Raw genomic sequence first — 18,297 nt, 5'->3', positions numbered from 1 at the left:
TTCTCATCTCATTAGTTCTTTTAGAATACTGTGGGTGAAGACAGCTGTAGCCTACTTGAGTCTTCAGCTCCTGGGTATTCTGAAGGCTGAATTTGCTATGCACTTTCTGTAATCCTTGGGAAAAAAGAAAGCAAATTCACTAGGCAATGCATTTGCAAAAGGAGTTTTTAAAAATCACATTTAAAGGTAAAAAATCTTATTGCTAAGGTGCACTGTGTTTAAAAAAATTTTATGATCAAATTTTAATTATCTGTATAATGCCCAGAGGCCCGGCCAGGATAAGGGCTTAGTAAAACCATCATTATCAAGTTAGGTGTAATGTCCCTAGACACTATTCCCTCCACCAATACTAGTGCCTGAACAACAGAAAAACACAATGGTATCGGCATAACCTAGATTTGAATTAATATTAACAAAACGATATTTAATTGCAAACTCTTAAGCAAAAAAGAAGGCAAGTGAAAGTCAAGACACCCTTTGGAGAACACATAAAATATAATGTGGTAAATAAATGGATTACTGAGTCTCCACGATGGAGCTACAGAATACATTCATTCAATTCTTTAAGTGCCTATTTTCTGTCAATGGAATACAAAAGTTGTGCTGCCTTCTGGGTATCTGTTACTCACCACAGCTCTCAACAGAAACTAGATTCCTTTTTAAGACAAAGAATATTAGTTTTATGAATCTTTTAGCAATGAGCCTGTCCCCTACAACAAAAGTGCAAAATCTGTGCTGAGCCAACCTAAATGTCCTTGAGCTCAGATTTAACTCATGATTAGGAATAGAGAAGTGAGAAGGAGGTTGGGGGACAGGCTGATAGGAATTTCTTGACAGCTTGTGGAAAAATCAAGATGAACTCCAGACACCAGAAATTGCTTAAAGAACTATGCAAGGGTTCCCACAGGTGAGTCCAAATGTAACTAAGGAAAAGTGGACCTAAACACAGGCATTAGCAACTCCTAGACATCTGCTTATAAAAGGGCATGTCCTGCACCCCTGGAAAAAAGAGAAATAATTCTACAGGGTAAACACAAAAACTTGAGAGTGATATTAGGATCCTGCAGCCCGCTGTAAAATGCTTTCCTTTAGCATAACATGATTAATTAGGTGTCTTTCAAACAGCTCAAAGATAATCACTAAGTTTAAAATGCACAGGTACTGCTGCTCAACTTAGCAAAGCTTATTTCCTCTAATCACATCCTAAAAGTAAAGACCAAGATGGGCGGGGGGTGGGGGGGGGCTGAATTAAATATGAAGATAAATATCAGACATCATTTATTCGCACTGCCCTGCAGTTTCAGTATTGTGGCACTTAGAAAACAAGTAGTTCCTGGATCCTATCACCAATGACCTAGTGCACAACTAACTGGAGCTGACAAAATTCAAGCCAGACTCCAAAGGGGAAGCCCATTAATAAAATATGTCTGCATTAAAATTTGTCAAGAGCAAGAAACAGGGGTGTAAAGAGAAATAACATTTACTAACTTGTTTAAGAAACACATTTCAGGAGTTATTTTCAAATAAACAGCTTTTTTTTTTTTTTTTCTATTTTTAATTACATCTCCCCAATGACTCCTCACCCTTTCAGGTTCCCGCAGAGTACCATTAATATAGTATAAGTAAATCTCATTAATTCAGGTTCTACCACCTTGGAATTCATAATAATTCGGACAGGGGCTGGACTGAAGTTTATCTTTGCATGATCTATGAAAAAAGGATTTGCTACACAAATTAATAGAGTAACAAGATCTCAGGAGAGCTGTTTAAACAGTTCAGAAGTGTTTTAGAGCAATTCTGAAGCATCATTTGCATATAATTATTATGCTAATTACAAATCATTCTTATCTATTCATTAAAGCAGATTCCCAAAGGACCACTAATTGTCAATAACTTGTTGGCCTAGTTTCTGTTACTGAATGTATCTCAGAGGAACAAAACTGCATTAAAAAATATTCTCTAATTCAGCCCTCTCATTAATCCTTACTGGTTTTCCACCAATGACTCCTCCTAAAAAGTGAATTTTTAAACAGCATTGAGAACTAAGAAATCAAGCCTACGCACCTGAACAGAACGCTTTTTTGTAACCTTTCTACTCTGATAGAGACCTGGGTTTGTGGGTGTGGATGGCGTGAGACTGGCTGACAGAGGTCTATGGCTATACCACCCCGAACGTGCCTGATCTTGTCTGATCTCAGAAGCTAAGCAGGGTAGGGCCTGGTTAGTACTTGGATGGGAGAATGGTGGACAGAGAAGGGAAGACAGAGGCTGTCAACAGAGCTCTGTGCTAAAAGGTGGCCACAGCCTAGAGTACTGCTAGAGCTCAGGTAGCACAGGCTAGAGCACAGGTAGGCCAATCGTTTCTTTCATTTTCTCATCTCATCCATTTCAGAGCCAGAGACCACCAACACCGTTATGTTTATGAAGGCAGACTCCCAAAGTCTTTGAAAGTTACAAATTAATAGAGAGCAAAAGAAATCAGAATTTCAGCTGTGAAAAGAGGTTACGACCAAAAGCCTGACATGACAGACAACACATACTATAACCCAGCAGGAAAACCAAAATAATTGTGCTCCAAATGAGATGGGCAGGTGAAGCGAAAAGGAGAAAGCCCCTGGTGGGTGGGAAAAGGGGTTCCTGGATATGAATACGCCAGGGATGCTGGGCTACTCCTCAGGGTAAGTGGGCTACTTTGTTTCATGCACAAATATTTAATATAATCATTACTATAACATTATATTTACTATTACTGTATGTTTACTATAGCATTTAAAAACAAAGATTTTAAAATAAGTTATATCAACAAGTCAATTTTGCTAAAAGTGCTTGTTAAACATTATATATTTTAAAATTAAGTCTCATATGCCTGAAATGTAAGAATTATGTTTAGGAAAGTTTTAACACAAAATGCAGTTATTTCTTTAAATGACAGATCGTAGAACATATTACATCAAATTCCTCAAACTAAAATGGGCGGGGGGGGGAGGCGGTGTCCGATTTAAAATTCACAGGTTGACTTTTACTCTCCAGTAAAATGTCCAGGTTGGTTCTTGATCTCACCTTTAGACAAAGAAGCTCCTAAATCCCAGGACCTCATTTAACCCAGAGCATGAATTCAACAAGCATTAAATAGGAAATAACTGCAGGAAAAATTTATAATTTTTTTTTTAACAGTAAGAGCAAAATCTGATAGGCAGCATCATTCTTGCTACTATTTTTGGAGTACTTATGTGCCAGGCACGCACATTCTCTGTTAACCCTTACTACGTAGGAACAAAGGTACTGCCATTCCACTGGGAGTGGGGAGTGAAAATGCCCAACTCCACCTGAACTCAGATGTGGTACTGTTGACACTCAGGCCAACCACAATATATTATTGCAAAAATAGGATGTAATTTACACTTGATCATTGATAAGACTCACTTACTTGACGGGATCTCAGCCTAGAGAACCGTCTCTAAGAAAGATTGTTGAAAAGGAGCTTTTATAAGGAATGCACTTCTAAAACTCTATTTGGAGCTGTTCAGTGTTTAGGTTAATTTCTTTAAAAACACCTGCCATTAGCTGCTAAAAATACTTTTTTTCTAACACTTAACCAAAGAATTTTTCCCAGCCAGGAAATGGAGAATTCTACGGTTTAGAATTGTACCACTTCTACTACCCTACCTACTTTTTATACTTTTAAAAGATGGAAGAGATTAGAAATAAACATTAAGTTAATAATGGGGTCTAGTGAAAAGGTATTTTGTGCAAAATATGCTCATACAGATTTTAAAGAGATTTAAAAATCCTTGCTAAGATTTAAGCAAGCATGTTATAAGCAATATGTTATTTTCCCACAAGAGGGCACTGCCATCCAATTATGTCTTCAAATACGTGGGGCATTCTCTAAACCCACTACCAGATGCAAATATAAGTGTTATGAAAGCACGTGTCCATGTAAGGCAAGAGGAGAAAATGGGAAACATTTTTACATTTCTTTTTAATAAGAACCGTGCTAACATTTATATATTCTTTGAGCGTGGAGAGGAAAAAAACCTCTGTAACTTACACACAAAGGATCTCAACAATGATTTGTTCACAGCATAGCAAAGATAAGCCAAGCATCTGGCGAGTGGAAACTGCTTAAGCAAAAGCAAAAATCACTGCTACCTTAAAATCTGAACTTGAGTTGTGTTTTGTTCCTGAGTTAAGAGAGGCTACCATAACACGTTAGGAGCTGGGTCACAATTCTCACCTCTTTCTAACACACATATCAATAAAGAGCTTTTAGGTCTCTCACACATACACCAGGGACAAGTTACAAACTTTTAAAATAGAGATGAATGTCTAGGTTCACTTTAATGGTGAAAGGAAGAGGTACTCTGCTAGACTGAGTGCCTGCTCACACCAAGGAGAACAACCGAAGAAGCATTTGGCAACCACAGGCTCTCCTCCGACTTGCTGGGTCTCAGCCATAGACTTCTAATAAACAAAAGCTCTTCTCAGGGCTAAGGAACTGGGTAGCCACTACACAGCTCTGAGAAGCAGAAAGCCCTTCTTAGGAAGTAAGCGGCAGCAGTTGGAACAAAAGTAACATCCAAAATGCAGCAGCTTTTTGAAAGCTGTGAGACAGAACTAACTAGAACCACGGTCGATGCTGCCCATTTAAGGATATCATCTCCCAAAGGTTAATTCCAAGATCTCCTAGGTTGACCCATTTAAAAAAGGTTATTTTTATAGTTCAAAAGCTGCCATATATTAACAATTTCACACGGTCTGATCTAATTTATAACTTTTTCCAGCCAGATTTCACTGTTTTTAATTCTAAAGAGGAAAAAAATTAATCTTATAAAGATGATTTAGAAAGTGTATTTTATGATTCTCAAATTTCTTTAAAATTACGAGGTTTTTTTCTAAAGGCAGTGCAGTAAAGCATATGTTGTCAAGACTATCTACTCAAATGTATAACATCTGGGCACTGTCTCGTAGAATGTCTGATCAAAAGAAAAGATATGCCTGAATCCTTCCTAGAGCACAGAAAACAAGTACTGCTTAAAGTATAACCAAAACTTACAAGCCTAAATAAATTAAATGAAGTTTCATCAGCTTTCCAAGGCTAACATTAAAAAAAAAATCATTAAAAAGGGCAATAACTTTAAAACAATATACACTCGTTATTTAAAATACTTAAAAAGTGTGAGATTGCTCAACACTCAAACAATGGACTGGAAGTTCAAAGTGAAAACAGTTAAATGGATGGTAAAGCAAGTCTTACATGTTCATTTGCAAAAGCAACCTGAATTTCAGAAAATCAGGTACTGCTTAGCATATTTCTGCTCTCAACTACATTGAGACTGTGCTGCCTAGCAAAACATACACACCAAACAAATGGATCATAACCAAAGAACGAGTGGTCAATGCTAGAAAGAATAAGCAAAGAGCACAAACTTTAAAAGTCAATTCACTGACATCACAATCCATACAAAGATGATCAGGGGACTTCTACAAGAGGCGTAGATGAGCAGCTTAGATGTGTCCAACAACCCCATTATTGTCTTTTGATATGAAATTAAATGGGCAGGGCTCTTCATTTAATAACATAAAACACTCCAAACCTTCCAGCTCTAGTCCGCTTCTGAATCCAGACTTTGGCTGCAGCCTGGAAACCAGCACTGGTCTTTATCAGTTGTGAGAAAAAAAGCCCTCTGGTGGAGGGGCACTCAGCACTGCATACTACACAAGCAACAGATGGAACAAAGGAACTCCAAAGTCATTTAGAAACACTTTAATGTGTTCACTGATTAAGAATCTTTCACTCTCTTCAGACAGATACAATTATTCCTTTATCTGGAAAAATATTTACCATGCTGCCACAGAGCAAACAGCAAGTTCCAACAAATGTTTGCTAAATGAACATATGAGAAAACGTAAGAGTGGTGTTCTCTACAATGCCCACACCAAAAGACACCTTAGGGCTTCCAGGCCTTTAATTCTAAATGCACATATGCAAATTTCAAAAAAAAAAAAAAAAAAGCCAGAGTTCAGCAGCTATGGGAGGAGGTGATCAAGACCACTGAGACGAAAACTGCTATTTGGATTAGGAAAGAGGGATGGAAGAATAGGTGGTTGCTTGTTCATTTTAAATAAGAATGCTCTCAAAGGATTGCAAAAGAAGGAACATCATAGAGTGAGATATTCTAAAAAGACAAAAATAAGTCAGCAACCCTGCTTTTGAGTCCTGGTTCCCCTTCCACTAGGTATGTGGCTCAGGGAAAGTTACAGCACTAACCTGGGCTCAAGCTTCTTAGTAAAAAGAAAGGCTGGTGTAAATGTTTTAGACCAGCCTCCAATTGAGATTCTTCTGCTTCCAAAATCCTAGAAGGGTGCCCACTCCACAATCTTCATCATTAATAGTGCAGGAGAGCACACCCCAAGCATTGCCCATGCACAGGAAATCACTGGGAGAGCTGGGGGGAGCCCTGAGCCCCACCTAGGGAGAGGGCTAAGTAAAAATGTGCATTTGTAACAAGCTGTCTGTGGGCAGACCTCCCTTAAAATGGAAAGGGGCTCAAGCCTTTAGGCCCAAGTCCTGGCTACAATGCTCCCCAGAGGGTCCTTGTCAAGGACCCTAAAAAGAACCACTTAGCTTCCAAGAAATGTTCAGAAAACTGGAACAGTGGGCAGATCTAGCCTACGACTGGGATCCATGCAGACCCTACTTCATGGCCATGGTGGAGGTGTTCTCCAAAGGAGGCCAAACAAGGTGGGAGAGGCTAAGTGAGCTATACTGAATGGAGGTGACTGCAAGTACTGGTAGGGAGGATAAGATTTATCAGCAGCCCATCTTCCCACCTGGAAGTGCCTGTGTCCCCTGGGGTGTCAAGAAAAGAACTGAGACTATAAGTAGAGCCACACTTTGCATCAGCTGCTCTGCTCTTTCTGAAAAAGCTGCTCAACTGAAGTGTTATGCTAGAAAGAGTGGCACAGGGTGGCTCAGAGTCCCAGCAATGGTCACGACCCAAGGACCATAGTCCAGGGACAGGAGACTGGCTATGAGGCACAGGCATCAGGGCTGCAGGGTGGCTATAGCGCTCTAAGCTCACAGGTTAGGCGGCCCCTCCCCACCATTCTCCAGGGGTGTACAAGCGCAAACAAGAAGAGGGACCAGGAAAAAGAATGGTGACTTGGGGTAAATTTGACATGGCGATTATACTCACTGGCAAGCAAGAAGAAAGATGGGAGTAACAATTGCGGCAGAAGGGGTTAAAAAGGTCAAAAGAGGAGGTATGAATGAAATTTGAACTTTATCTTACGAGCACAAGCTTACCGGGTCACCTGCATTAAAAAGGCCCCTCAAGCTCTCCAGGAAGTCCTCATGAGGAACCCTATCAATCAGAGCACACTCTGCACATACTTTCTGTGACTCAGAAACAAGGCACACGACTTTCGAGCTTGTGTCTCCTCCTTTTAGGAATACCATCTTCAGTGAAACACCACTACAGTTATAAAACTGAGCAGCTCTTGGTTTTGAAATGCCTCATTTGGGAAAAACTTTTCATTACAAATTAGTATATTCCAATATGCTGAAAGATGAGGAAAAAAAACTTCACTGCCTCTAAAACTTGCCACATTTTAATATGAAATAGGTCTATATTTTTAAACTAAATCCCCCAATTTAATACTTTCATATCATTTACATTTGCTCATTACTGACATTTATATCAATTTACGGCCAGTGAGCCTTAAAAATTTGAATTAAATATTACTTCTACTAAAATATCCTTGGAAATTATAAAAAGTCACATAGCATGTATTACAGATGAAGCATATACTATAGAGGAAAGCTAATACAATCCTTTCTGGTTACATATAAATATCTAAAAATGTGCTTCCAATTTCCTTTTTTCCCTATAAAAAAAAAAGAAAGACAAAACCAAAAACCTGCTCATTTTCTTTCAAATTACTTCCAAAAACGAAGGGTCTCTCTGATGTTAATCATGTGTACACTTCGGCTTACACTTTAAAGAGTCTTCCTCTCCTGGGAAGTGACTTTTGTATACAAATCATGGAAAGCTACTTAGACAAAGTGCTGGAGATGATTAAAAGGGGCCAGATTCAAATTTATACCTTAAAAAAAAGCAGAAGCAGATGTCAACTGACTCATTTGTGTATATTTTGGAAACGAGTTGGAGACATGCATGTGCATTTCATCAGGACATTTAAAGAATTCTCAACTTTTTATTGTGGTTATGTATCAACGACAACTTTAGATATTAAAAAAACTTTAACACTTATATTCTGGTATTTTATGTTGGATACCTTAACTCCTACTACAATTTGATCAAACTAAAACACTTTTTAATCTTACAAAAATACATTTGCTCATTTAGAAATGGCAGAATTTTCAGAATTAAAGGCACATCATACATACTTCACCATCTAGGATTAGTAAAGATGGAACTGAAGTAGCATTTTGTGCATTTGATATTTAATGATAAAAACTTCAATTCCTTGAAACTTTTAACACCACAGAGGGGAAAAAAATCCACAATTTTTCTTTGATCCACCAAACTGTTACTGAAAAGCTCATTCTATGTCAGGCTCAATATTGAGTGTCTTGCTAGATCCTGGCAACACAGAGATGATTTAGTAGAGGTCAGGCCCCCTAGGGGTTCTTAATGTACTGAGGAATTCTTTTCAGAAGTGATACCTTTTCAGAAGTAGGTTAGATTTGAAATGGGGAAGAGGATTGGAGCAAGAGGGTGTGTTCTGCTGGAACAGAGAGTGCTCAGTGACTGTTTGAATGCTAAGCAGAAAGAGATTTCCTTCTTAAAGGATATAACATCTAAACACTTCACTACAATGCCTCGTTCTCTGGACACAGAAAATCTGCTTTATAAGGTGGTCAAAAGAAACTGGATGCGGACCTTTATACAGAAATCCTAGACTGCTCAGCTTGTTTCATTAGGTAATGATATTATCTTCTAGAAAATTACAAAGCACAGTGGGTACACTTACAGCTCAAACAGACTTTCCATAAGTCATCAATAAAAAAATAATCCATATATTTAAATACATGTGATTTCTTTAGCAAATTACTCTATAACCTTGGGTAATGCGAACAGATTTTTACAATAAACCTGTTCCTAGAGTTACTGTGACAATGTCTATCTTCAATTATATAAACATGTCAGAGCATTCACCCATGTACTGAGTTACACTATGGGTTTATCACATCCCTCCTATGCATGGTGAGGTACAGTTCATAAGCATGACCAAAACTAGCAAGTCTATGACAAGAAAGGTATGCAAGCTGTCTGACACAAGCAACTCGGCAAAGAGTTTAACCCTAAAAGTAATCAACAGTCACTATGAATTAAAATGTTTGTATTAAATCCACCTGCACTAACAGAAACCCCCACCAGGTGGAGTTAAAAGCTACAAGCTTTACTTCCAACTTCTTGCTTCCTCAACTCTCAACTATTTCAACTTTGTCCTGATTCAGGAGACTTGGCCACTTATCCTCTCAAAATTAAAGCAAGTAACATGACGGAAAAAATTCAACCATTTAAAAGGTTTTTAGAAAAAATAATCGCCTTCAAGAAAAACTAGAGTTCATTAAAAATAAAATGAAAATCAATGAATTACGTCAGAGTGAAACTAAAACCTCCAAGAGTTTAGATGCCAGTCTGAACTTTGAGAGATCACCACACCTCATAAGGCCTTCCTATTGAAATCCCACCTTGTTGGCCCAATTTGTAGTTATAAAGCTCACAATTCTAGTGTCACTTTAATCCTTGAAGAACAAGTTTTAGGCACTAAATATTGACTGTTGGTATGACAGACAAGTTTTAGGCACTAAATATTAACTGTTGGTATGACATACCCCCCCATCCCCCAATCACGTCACAATCTTGGATAAACCCCTTCCCTGGGTACAGGTAGAACTTACTGCTAGCTTCTAACCAACAGACTATGGCAAAGGTGATGGCTCTCATTCCTCTGATTAGGTGACATTACGTGGCCACTAAATTTGTGGTGATTTGTCATGTGGCAAACTGACTAAGTGAGAAAAGGACATCCCCCCTATCTCTGCCACACCTCGACTCTTCCACCTTCCACCCCATTCCCCACCATCTACCTCCCCCGTGCACAAAAGAATCCCTATTACCACTCTTACAAAGTCTTCTTGGACACCTATTAATAAGTTAATACAATTTTGGCTCCCTTTTACAATATCATAGATAGAAGCATAGTATACACATTCTTCTTTATCTTTTTCTCTCCACACTATCTTGGAAAGGATTTTGTATCAGTGGAAAGAGTTCTTGCTCTCTTTTAATGACTGCACTGAACTCCATCATATGAGTAAAACCATGCGCTTAATCAGTTCCCCATTGATGAAGGGAGACATTTAGACTTCAGACTGTTCCAATTTTATGTTAATACATTTGTCACTTCACACTGAATAGGATCAATTCTTAGAAGTGGAATTTTACTGGGGTCCAAGGGCATGCGCATTTCTCATTCTTCCACATGGACTGTACCAATTCATACTCCCTCAGACAACGTGAGTGCCTGTTTCCTCACCCCTTGCCAACCTAGATGTTATCAAATTCACTTTCGATTTACACGAATTCTTGACTCACATAGGTTAGTTTCATAAGTATCCTCAAACTCATCATTCGACAAAGATTTATGAAGGACCCACTCTCTGAAAAGGGGATGGGTTCCTGAATACAGAGAAGGAGACACATCAATGACATGAACAAGAGCAGAAAGTCAGCAGAGGGGAAAACTGTTTCCAATAGGGGTCGCAGAAGTGGAATCTGACTGAGATCCTGCAGAACACAGGCTTTGGACAGGGGAAGGCGTCCTGGGAGGAAGGCCAGGACAAGCAACGTGCCAGGAGAGGAAAGTCCAGGACATGGTCAGTGGCAGACCAGTTCGTGGACAGGAAGACAGTGCTCAAGCGGCAACTCAAAGAGTGACAAAGCAGGGCCTTAAGCTTGGAAGGAACCAAGAGTCAGTGGAAAAAACAGTGGATTGAGAGTTAGAATTTCTAATTCTGGCATTAGCTAAATGATTTTAAGAAAAACTAATTTATCTGGGTTTGTTTCCTCACTTGTAAAACAGAGAGGTTAGCCCTGAAACCAAACTTTCTGCAGCTGCAGAACTGTGTGTTCGAAGTAAATTTTACAGTGAAGACTAATGTCAGACGAGTAGAACTGTGCTGGGAGAGGGAGACAGAGGGAACCTCTCAGCCTCATGTTCCAGTCGCTCCATCCTGACAACACGAATGGGCTCCAAAAAACTCAGGATTATGCAAAGCACAGTTTGAAAGCAACCAGGCCTAAGTAGCCAAGGTTCCCTTCAACTCCAAAAATTATTCCAGCTTTTCCCTCAGTGCTGTTAAATAATGCATTTGTACCTTAGCTTCTATTACATTTGCCTATAATTCATTCACTGATTTAACGCACATTCACGAATACCTACTAAATCTCAGGCCCTGTCCTAGGAGCTAGAGAGATAGTGGGTAACTACACAAAGATCATTCCCTCTGAGGTTCAATTTCTATTTGGAAGGAAGAGAGAGAATGAGGGTAAGAGGGAAAAATGTAATGAGTGTGGGAGTGAACTACTCCACCCATCAAAATTCTATTCATCCTCATGTTACTACTCTTCTATTCAGTCTTTTCAGATTTTCATCCTCATTAGGTCTTTTCTCTAAAATCCTGTAGCACTTTGGACCATGTGTAAGCCTCTGCCATTTGTTAACTCTGTCACTGTACTGGGCTTGTGTCACCCAGACTGTAAACCTCTTGAGAATACTAAACCAATCTTGGATAGCTCTAGCAGGGCTAGGCCAGCAGCACAGACTGAGCAGCCATTAGATACCTGTTGACTGCTATGACAACACTGCCATTTTAGAATTGCAAATACATTCTTAAAGCTTTCTTTTCCCAACCCCTAGGATTAAAAATTTTCAAGGAACATAAAAGAGCAGGATCACATGAACATATTAACAGAAAACCAAACTGGATCTGCTAAAAGGTAAGGATGGCCAGGTGATCCAGGTGCTTGCAACAGAAGCTAATTCTAAGACAAATATTAACTAGTCAAGGTCAAATAGATAGGGTAGAACCAGAAGAGCTTGTGTGTTGGGGTAACTGTGGCAACAGAGTGAACAGATGAAGATGTGCAGAAGAAAAGGGCAGATCCAGCCCACTAGGTTTCCTGCCCACCTCCCGGCTAGAACGGGTGCCAGGCCCTACAACTCCCCTGCCAGGGCAGCTTAATGTTCTGCTCCTCACCCCCAGGCTTAAAAACTTCACAGGCACCATCACCTCTTACCACAGAGTTCCCCTCTCCCTTTTTATAAGCAGAAAATGTTCACATCAGGATTCCTTTTTTACTGACAAAAGGAATGAATTCCTATATGGCATTGGTTGTACTTTTAGTATCCACGACTTAGAAAACAAATAAACAAAAAGCTACTGTGACACAAATATTCGAAACAGCCCTATTCACAAAAGATGGAAACAACCCAAATGTTTCTCAACAGATGAGTGGATGAATAAAACACGCTATATCCATACACCGGACTATTACTCAGCCAAAAAAAGGAATGAAGTAATGACACATGCAGCAACATGGATGAACTTTGAAAACATCATGCTAAAGTAAAAGCAGCCAGACAGAGAAGGCTACATATTGTTATAATTCCATTTACATATTCCATTTACATATCCAGAATAGGTAAACCCAGAGACAGAAAACAGATTAATGGTAGCTAAAGGCTGGAGGATGGGAGCAGGAGGGAGAGACCATTAGTGGGTCCAGGGTGTCTGTTTGGGATGATGAAACTGTTCTGGAACTAGATGGTGGTGATGATTGTAAAACACTGTGAATGTACTAAATGCTAATGAACTGTACATTTAAAATGGTAGATTTTATGTTAGGTGTATTTTATCACAATAAAAAAGATACTGCGAATCCAATAAACTTAAAAAACATTTATATATCACTAATCTCTAAAATGTAACTTGGAAAACAGGAGCTACAAACACTGAAAAACAAAACCACAGAGACATATTTGAATACTTATTCACTACCTAAACAATGCCTGGTGTGAACAGATTCTCAGAATTCCTGCACAACTGTAGCTAATAATAATGACAATGATGGTAAACATTCATTAAACTAGACACTGCTCTAAGTACTGGCATTTAATCCTGTAAGGTAATTAGCCCCATTTTATACAAGATAAAACAGGCACAGAGAAGATAAGTAACCTAAGACTGAAGAGCCAGGAGGTGGCAGAACCTCAGAATTTGAATCTGAAGCCTATCTTCTCAGAATGTATGTTCTCAATCACAGCTCCATGGACTCACAAGGCAGACCTCCTCATTTGGGCCCAATCCATTCTCTCTTTCAACATTTATCCACCCCAAACATTATTCCACACAGGAAACCACCCGCTCAGCCTTCGCACCTGTAGTGCCTTCCACCTGGAACACCTATCCCAAGTGCTGCTGTCTTGCTCATCTGAGGCCAGCACTGCCTTCTCTCCTCTCTGAAGGTTATGCTGGGGTGGAAAGAATGGGACTGAGGACCTCCAGCATTCTTCACAATCTGCCTTAATTGTTCTTACAACTTGCACTGCTGCCTGCACACATTGACTGAGAGCCCATTTTAGCCTCAGAACAAGAACAAAGAACTACACTTATGCCCCCAGCAAAACCAAAGGTGCCCTGTACTCTGCTAGAGAACATGGAATGCAAACTTATGAGCCACACAAGACTGGACCATTTTGTTGGGCCAGCACAACTTTTTCAAACACTGACAATATAATCTGAATGCCTTCTCCAGTGTGCCATACTGTTGCTTGATATTATTGTGACCTGCTGCTCCAGGCATGTAAGCTGTCCTGACCTGGCCATTAAATGACTCATTCATAACTCGTTCCCAATGATTTTTCTTCCTAGCACCATTCTTGCACGTACAGTAATCATGGCTGGAATAGATATCAAGAGAAAAAATGGGCAAAACAGATATCTGAATAGTTCTTAAAATAGAACATTCATTTCACTTCTGATGTCCTATATAATTTCAAAGGCAGAAAAATTCCTAAAATTGAAGTAACTTCAAATCATAACCAAGCTAAAATTTAAAAACTTCTATGACGAGGTTCCCTTATCAGTGCTCACACTTCTAATCAGGGAGAGGCCCTAACAGAATCCAGCCTCTGGATTCTGAGGGTCACTGCTGGCAGCCCCAACCCCACTGATTTCTAAGAAAAGGTAGGGGACTTTCGTTTTAGAAAGTTTACATTTAAATTTCAAAAGCAAAGCAAGATGTTTAGTGTTTGGGTTATTTCTGTTCAGCTTACAGCAATGCTCAAGTTCAGAGAAGAAGCACCAAAAATAAAATGGGAAGGCTATGAAATAAAAAGCGAACTAAACACATTGTTTTTACCAGGGCAGAACAAGGGGTGACACTCTCAATTCCAAAGCTTTAGCTGTCTAGATCAGCAACGAGGAGAGCCATTGGTTGTCTTAAAATGTAAAATGTCCATAGATGTGTCCTGAAAAACCAACGCAGCACCCAACATACTATAAGAACTGAGTTAATATTAACAAATTGTGGCAAAGAAATACAAGGGCCTTATCTGGGGTGGGGCGGGGTGATGGTGAAATAAAGGTTTTTATTACTCTTGGGAAAAAACCCTTTTCATTGTTAAAAACCTAAAATACTAATATTTACATCTAATAAGAATCAAATAGAAAGCTAAATAACTGCTAAATTGAGATGTTCTACCATCAACCATTTTCCACAAATGACAACTCTAGGTCAATTTGAATTATTGAAAATTTACATGCAAATTAAATTTTTGCTTTCTTAATCACACTTTAAAAGTATAAGGGACCCACATTAAAGAAGCTCAAAGGAGAATTCTTTTGTAAATTATAGCTTCCCCTCACTCCCATGAAAATAAACCTCTATACATCTCAGGTACACTGAGATTTCTTAAAGGGATCACTTATGCAAAGGTGAAATCTACACAAAGAGCAAATCACCTCTCCGACTCTCTGGTCTTTGCGGCACAGACCCAGACCCAAGCTCCAGGCTCATTTCAGTGTACAAATGTAGGCCATAGAAGAAAGGAAAAAAATAATTTTTAGATGTAAGAGGCAACAGGTTAAAATGTCATTGAACAGTACACAGTACTTACTGTTGGTTCAACTTGACTTCGATCTGCAATATCTATGTGGACAATTTCAACAGTTTTCCATGTGTTTGGATCTAAACCATGTACCTATAAATAATAGAAACAAAACAAACTGTAGACTATTCTTGCTCAGTAAAACTATTACACTTACATATATATTCTTTATCTTGAGTCTCTTAGAGTACATTATGAGGAATAAAAAACCCAAATTGCTATTTCATTAGCTATCTGAAGTCTTGAGGGATCTAGAAATCTTTTGTTATCTCCCCACTCCAATACCCCAAATAATAAGGGAGAGGGTTGGGGTGAGGATTCTGCCAAATTAACAGAAACCTGTCACCATTATTTTCTGGTAGTCCTCAGAGATGATTTATTTAACAAAATGTACCTGACCTATGTTTAATCCAAATGACACATGCAAAGTCCTTGTAACCTCCTAATTCCAGATAAACAAAGTGACATCATAATTAGATTTCAGGAAGCTGCACTGTATGGTCTAAAACCTCTACTGAACTTTATTATCCTAAAGCTATTGAGTTTCAGTATGATGTCAACTTCTCTACACTTCGTGTTCATTTATTTCTGAAACTCCATCTATGAACAAATTAAGAATTGTTTAAAAACTGCCAGATATACCCATTTGAAAGCTGAAAATGGCAAATTAAATCATACACAGACTAAAGCATACTAAATCATTTCATTTAGACTCTAAACTCTAGTTACTATGAAAAAACAACATGATCACCTGGAAGAAAAACTCAAGTTAAAATACTATAAATTACAACCTAAATTTATAACTTGGCACCAACAACATAAAAGCACAGTAAAAACAGAATCTACTGCAATTACCATTAATTAATTCTCCTACTTAACAATGTGTCTGTCATGAAGTTGGAACAGTTATTTAGTGTACACCAGAAAACAGACAGCTGGGCCCTCTTCCCAGAGATTCTAATTCAGTAGGTATGGGGTAGGGCCTGAGAATTTGCATTCCTAACAGGTTCACAGATGCTGCTGGTCCAAAAACCATACTTTTCAGATCCACTGGGCCAAGTACATCAACCTATATCCGGTTCCCTAAGTTCCCTGACAACCTTACCAAAAGTTAACGATTATACTGAGTCCTAATTTTCTTGTAAAAATCAGGAGCTTGTCAACATTTCTGCAAATATTTCAAAGTACCTTCTCCATTCTGCCGTTTAGCCATTTCTCTGACATCAACCCATATCCCAGCAAAGTGGAATGAAGGTGAAAATTAAGGCAATCAATTTTGCTATGGAGAGCATCTCTGGCAAATATACAGAGATGAAAAGATGAAAGAAATCTAAACTTTAATGGCTAAAACTGGTTTTTCTGTGCTCTCTCTGCCACAGAGAAAGAAAGGTGCTAATAAAAATAGCAACCTCACCCAAGTCCACTCATGCACCAAGGCCAAGGGACTGACCGGGAAAGCCCACGTTTCTGGTTGCTCACTCACTTCGCTGCAATCTGACACACCTGGGGGTGGCCAGATGCTAGTAATGCAGGTGGCATCGCTTTGCTGATGACCAAATGGACTATGGTATTCTCATTTCCAGGGGCTTCTGCACTGAAAGCCCAGAGGTGAAACTTACATTTTCTAATGTTCCCAAGTCTGGTTTGTGCCATGTTTCAATTTTAATGAAGAAATCATCTTTCATATATTCATTCTGCAGAAAACACAACAGCAAAATGACAGTGATCTTTCACCAGTTCTTTGGGGTTCATGTCTGCAAGAGCCTTCCCTAGCATAATCATCCATGCTTTGACTCAACAAGCCTGATCCTCAAGTGACAAAGAATCATTAGCTACCTATTTTTCTAGACTTGTCAGGCAACCCAAATGCTGCAAGCTTTTAAATAATTTAAACAACCCTACTTGTCATGCAGTATACAGGGCTAATATTAAAGAGGTTGCGAGGTCTGGTGAGCATTCAAAGGAAGAAGAAGTAAAATAAAGTCAACAGATTTGAGACAAGGCTGGAAGCCACCCATTAACACTGAGAATATGTGGTGGCGTGAGAGCTGTTGGAAGAAGCACAGAGAAGCCATGCAGCAGTGGGCAGTTTTAATAAAGCAAGGAATAGTTAAAATAATTACTGCATTAAGCACAGTTTAAAAATAAAGAGTATGTGACACAAAAACAGTTTTACTCACCGTTACAACTGAGGCATAATGGACAGGTAGGCAATAAAAGGGGAAAAATTTCAGAATATTAATTGGAGTCAGAACAATATGTCACAATATTTAATGTCACGAAGAGTAAACTACCTGAAAACAACATATAGTAGTTTATGTCTGCGAAACAGTTTCTACCCAAGTCACACTATAGGATACTTTGATTATGAAGTCATTAATTTAATTCTATACAATGGTAAAAGGAATAATATCACAAAAGCTAACCATCATTTATAACACTAATTTAGCAAAGAACAGAAAACAGTTTCAGAAGTCTGCCATATTCTTACTGTATTATGTGCCAATACTGTTATAACTACACCAGAAGACACTTCTGAGTGTGGATGACCTTTCTTTAAAGTTTCTGTACAAGTATACTTCAGAGATATTGCAGGTTCAGTTCCACATCATCCTAATAAAACAAGTATGGCCATAAAGCAAGCTGTAATCTTGTTACTGGAAGGTCTTGCCTTCAATTTCAGTATCTGCGAAATGCAATAAAGCAAAGCACAACGAAACAAGGTATGCCTGTATTCCTTTCACTTGCCTACCGCTGGAGCCTCCGTGGTCAGCAAGACCTCAACGTCGCTGTCATCTGAGAGTGAACCAATAACCCTCACAAATGTCTGGAGCGGGGACCCTCTTTTCTGCCATAGCTCATGCAGTGACTACCTGAGAACCTACAAAAGGCCTTGCTTGGTGTCACCTTTCTCAAAGGTGCTAGCACCCAGATCCCTCTCCTTATCTGGGGTGGAATGGCTGCTGAGAACCAGGCTTACTTGTTCTACAGTAGGGGTATGCGTTCCAGGCTTTCTCATGAAATACCAAGGAGCCCTCGGGAGCAATCATCCTCACGAATGCAGGAACTTTGCTGTGAAGAGAGAAATAT

The 18,297-nt window shown here is 39.0% G+C and overlaps 1 protein-coding gene across 2 annotated transcripts in view; it reads right to left on the bottom strand.

The window, feature by feature from the left end:
- The window catches only part of PITPNB (phosphatidylinositol transfer protein beta), a 62,998-nt gene that overhangs the window by 24,344 nt on the left and 20,357 nt on the right, over positions 1–18,297 (bottom strand). For both annotated transcript variants that reach the window (XM_011373387.2, XM_023538417.1), the window contains exons 4-7: positions 18,188–18,279; positions 17,388–17,395; positions 16,827–16,901; positions 15,217–15,300 (exon numbers count right to left, since the gene is read on the bottom strand). In XM_011373387.2, the coding sequence (XP_011371689.1) occupies positions 15,217–15,300; positions 16,827–16,901; positions 17,388–17,395; positions 18,188–18,279 (259 nt within the window). The remainder of the gene's footprint in view (positions 1–15,216; positions 15,301–16,826; positions 16,902–17,387; positions 17,396–18,187; positions 18,280–18,297) is intronic.

This window comes from Pteropus vampyrus, unplaced genomic scaffold, assembly GCF_000151845.1.
Source record: "Pteropus vampyrus isolate Shadow unplaced genomic scaffold, Pvam_2.0 Scaffold223, whole genome shotgun sequence".
Taxonomy (NCBI): domain Eukaryota; kingdom Metazoa; phylum Chordata; class Mammalia; order Chiroptera; family Pteropodidae; genus Pteropus; species Pteropus vampyrus.
This window is presented reverse-complemented; position numbering and strand designations above follow the sequence as displayed.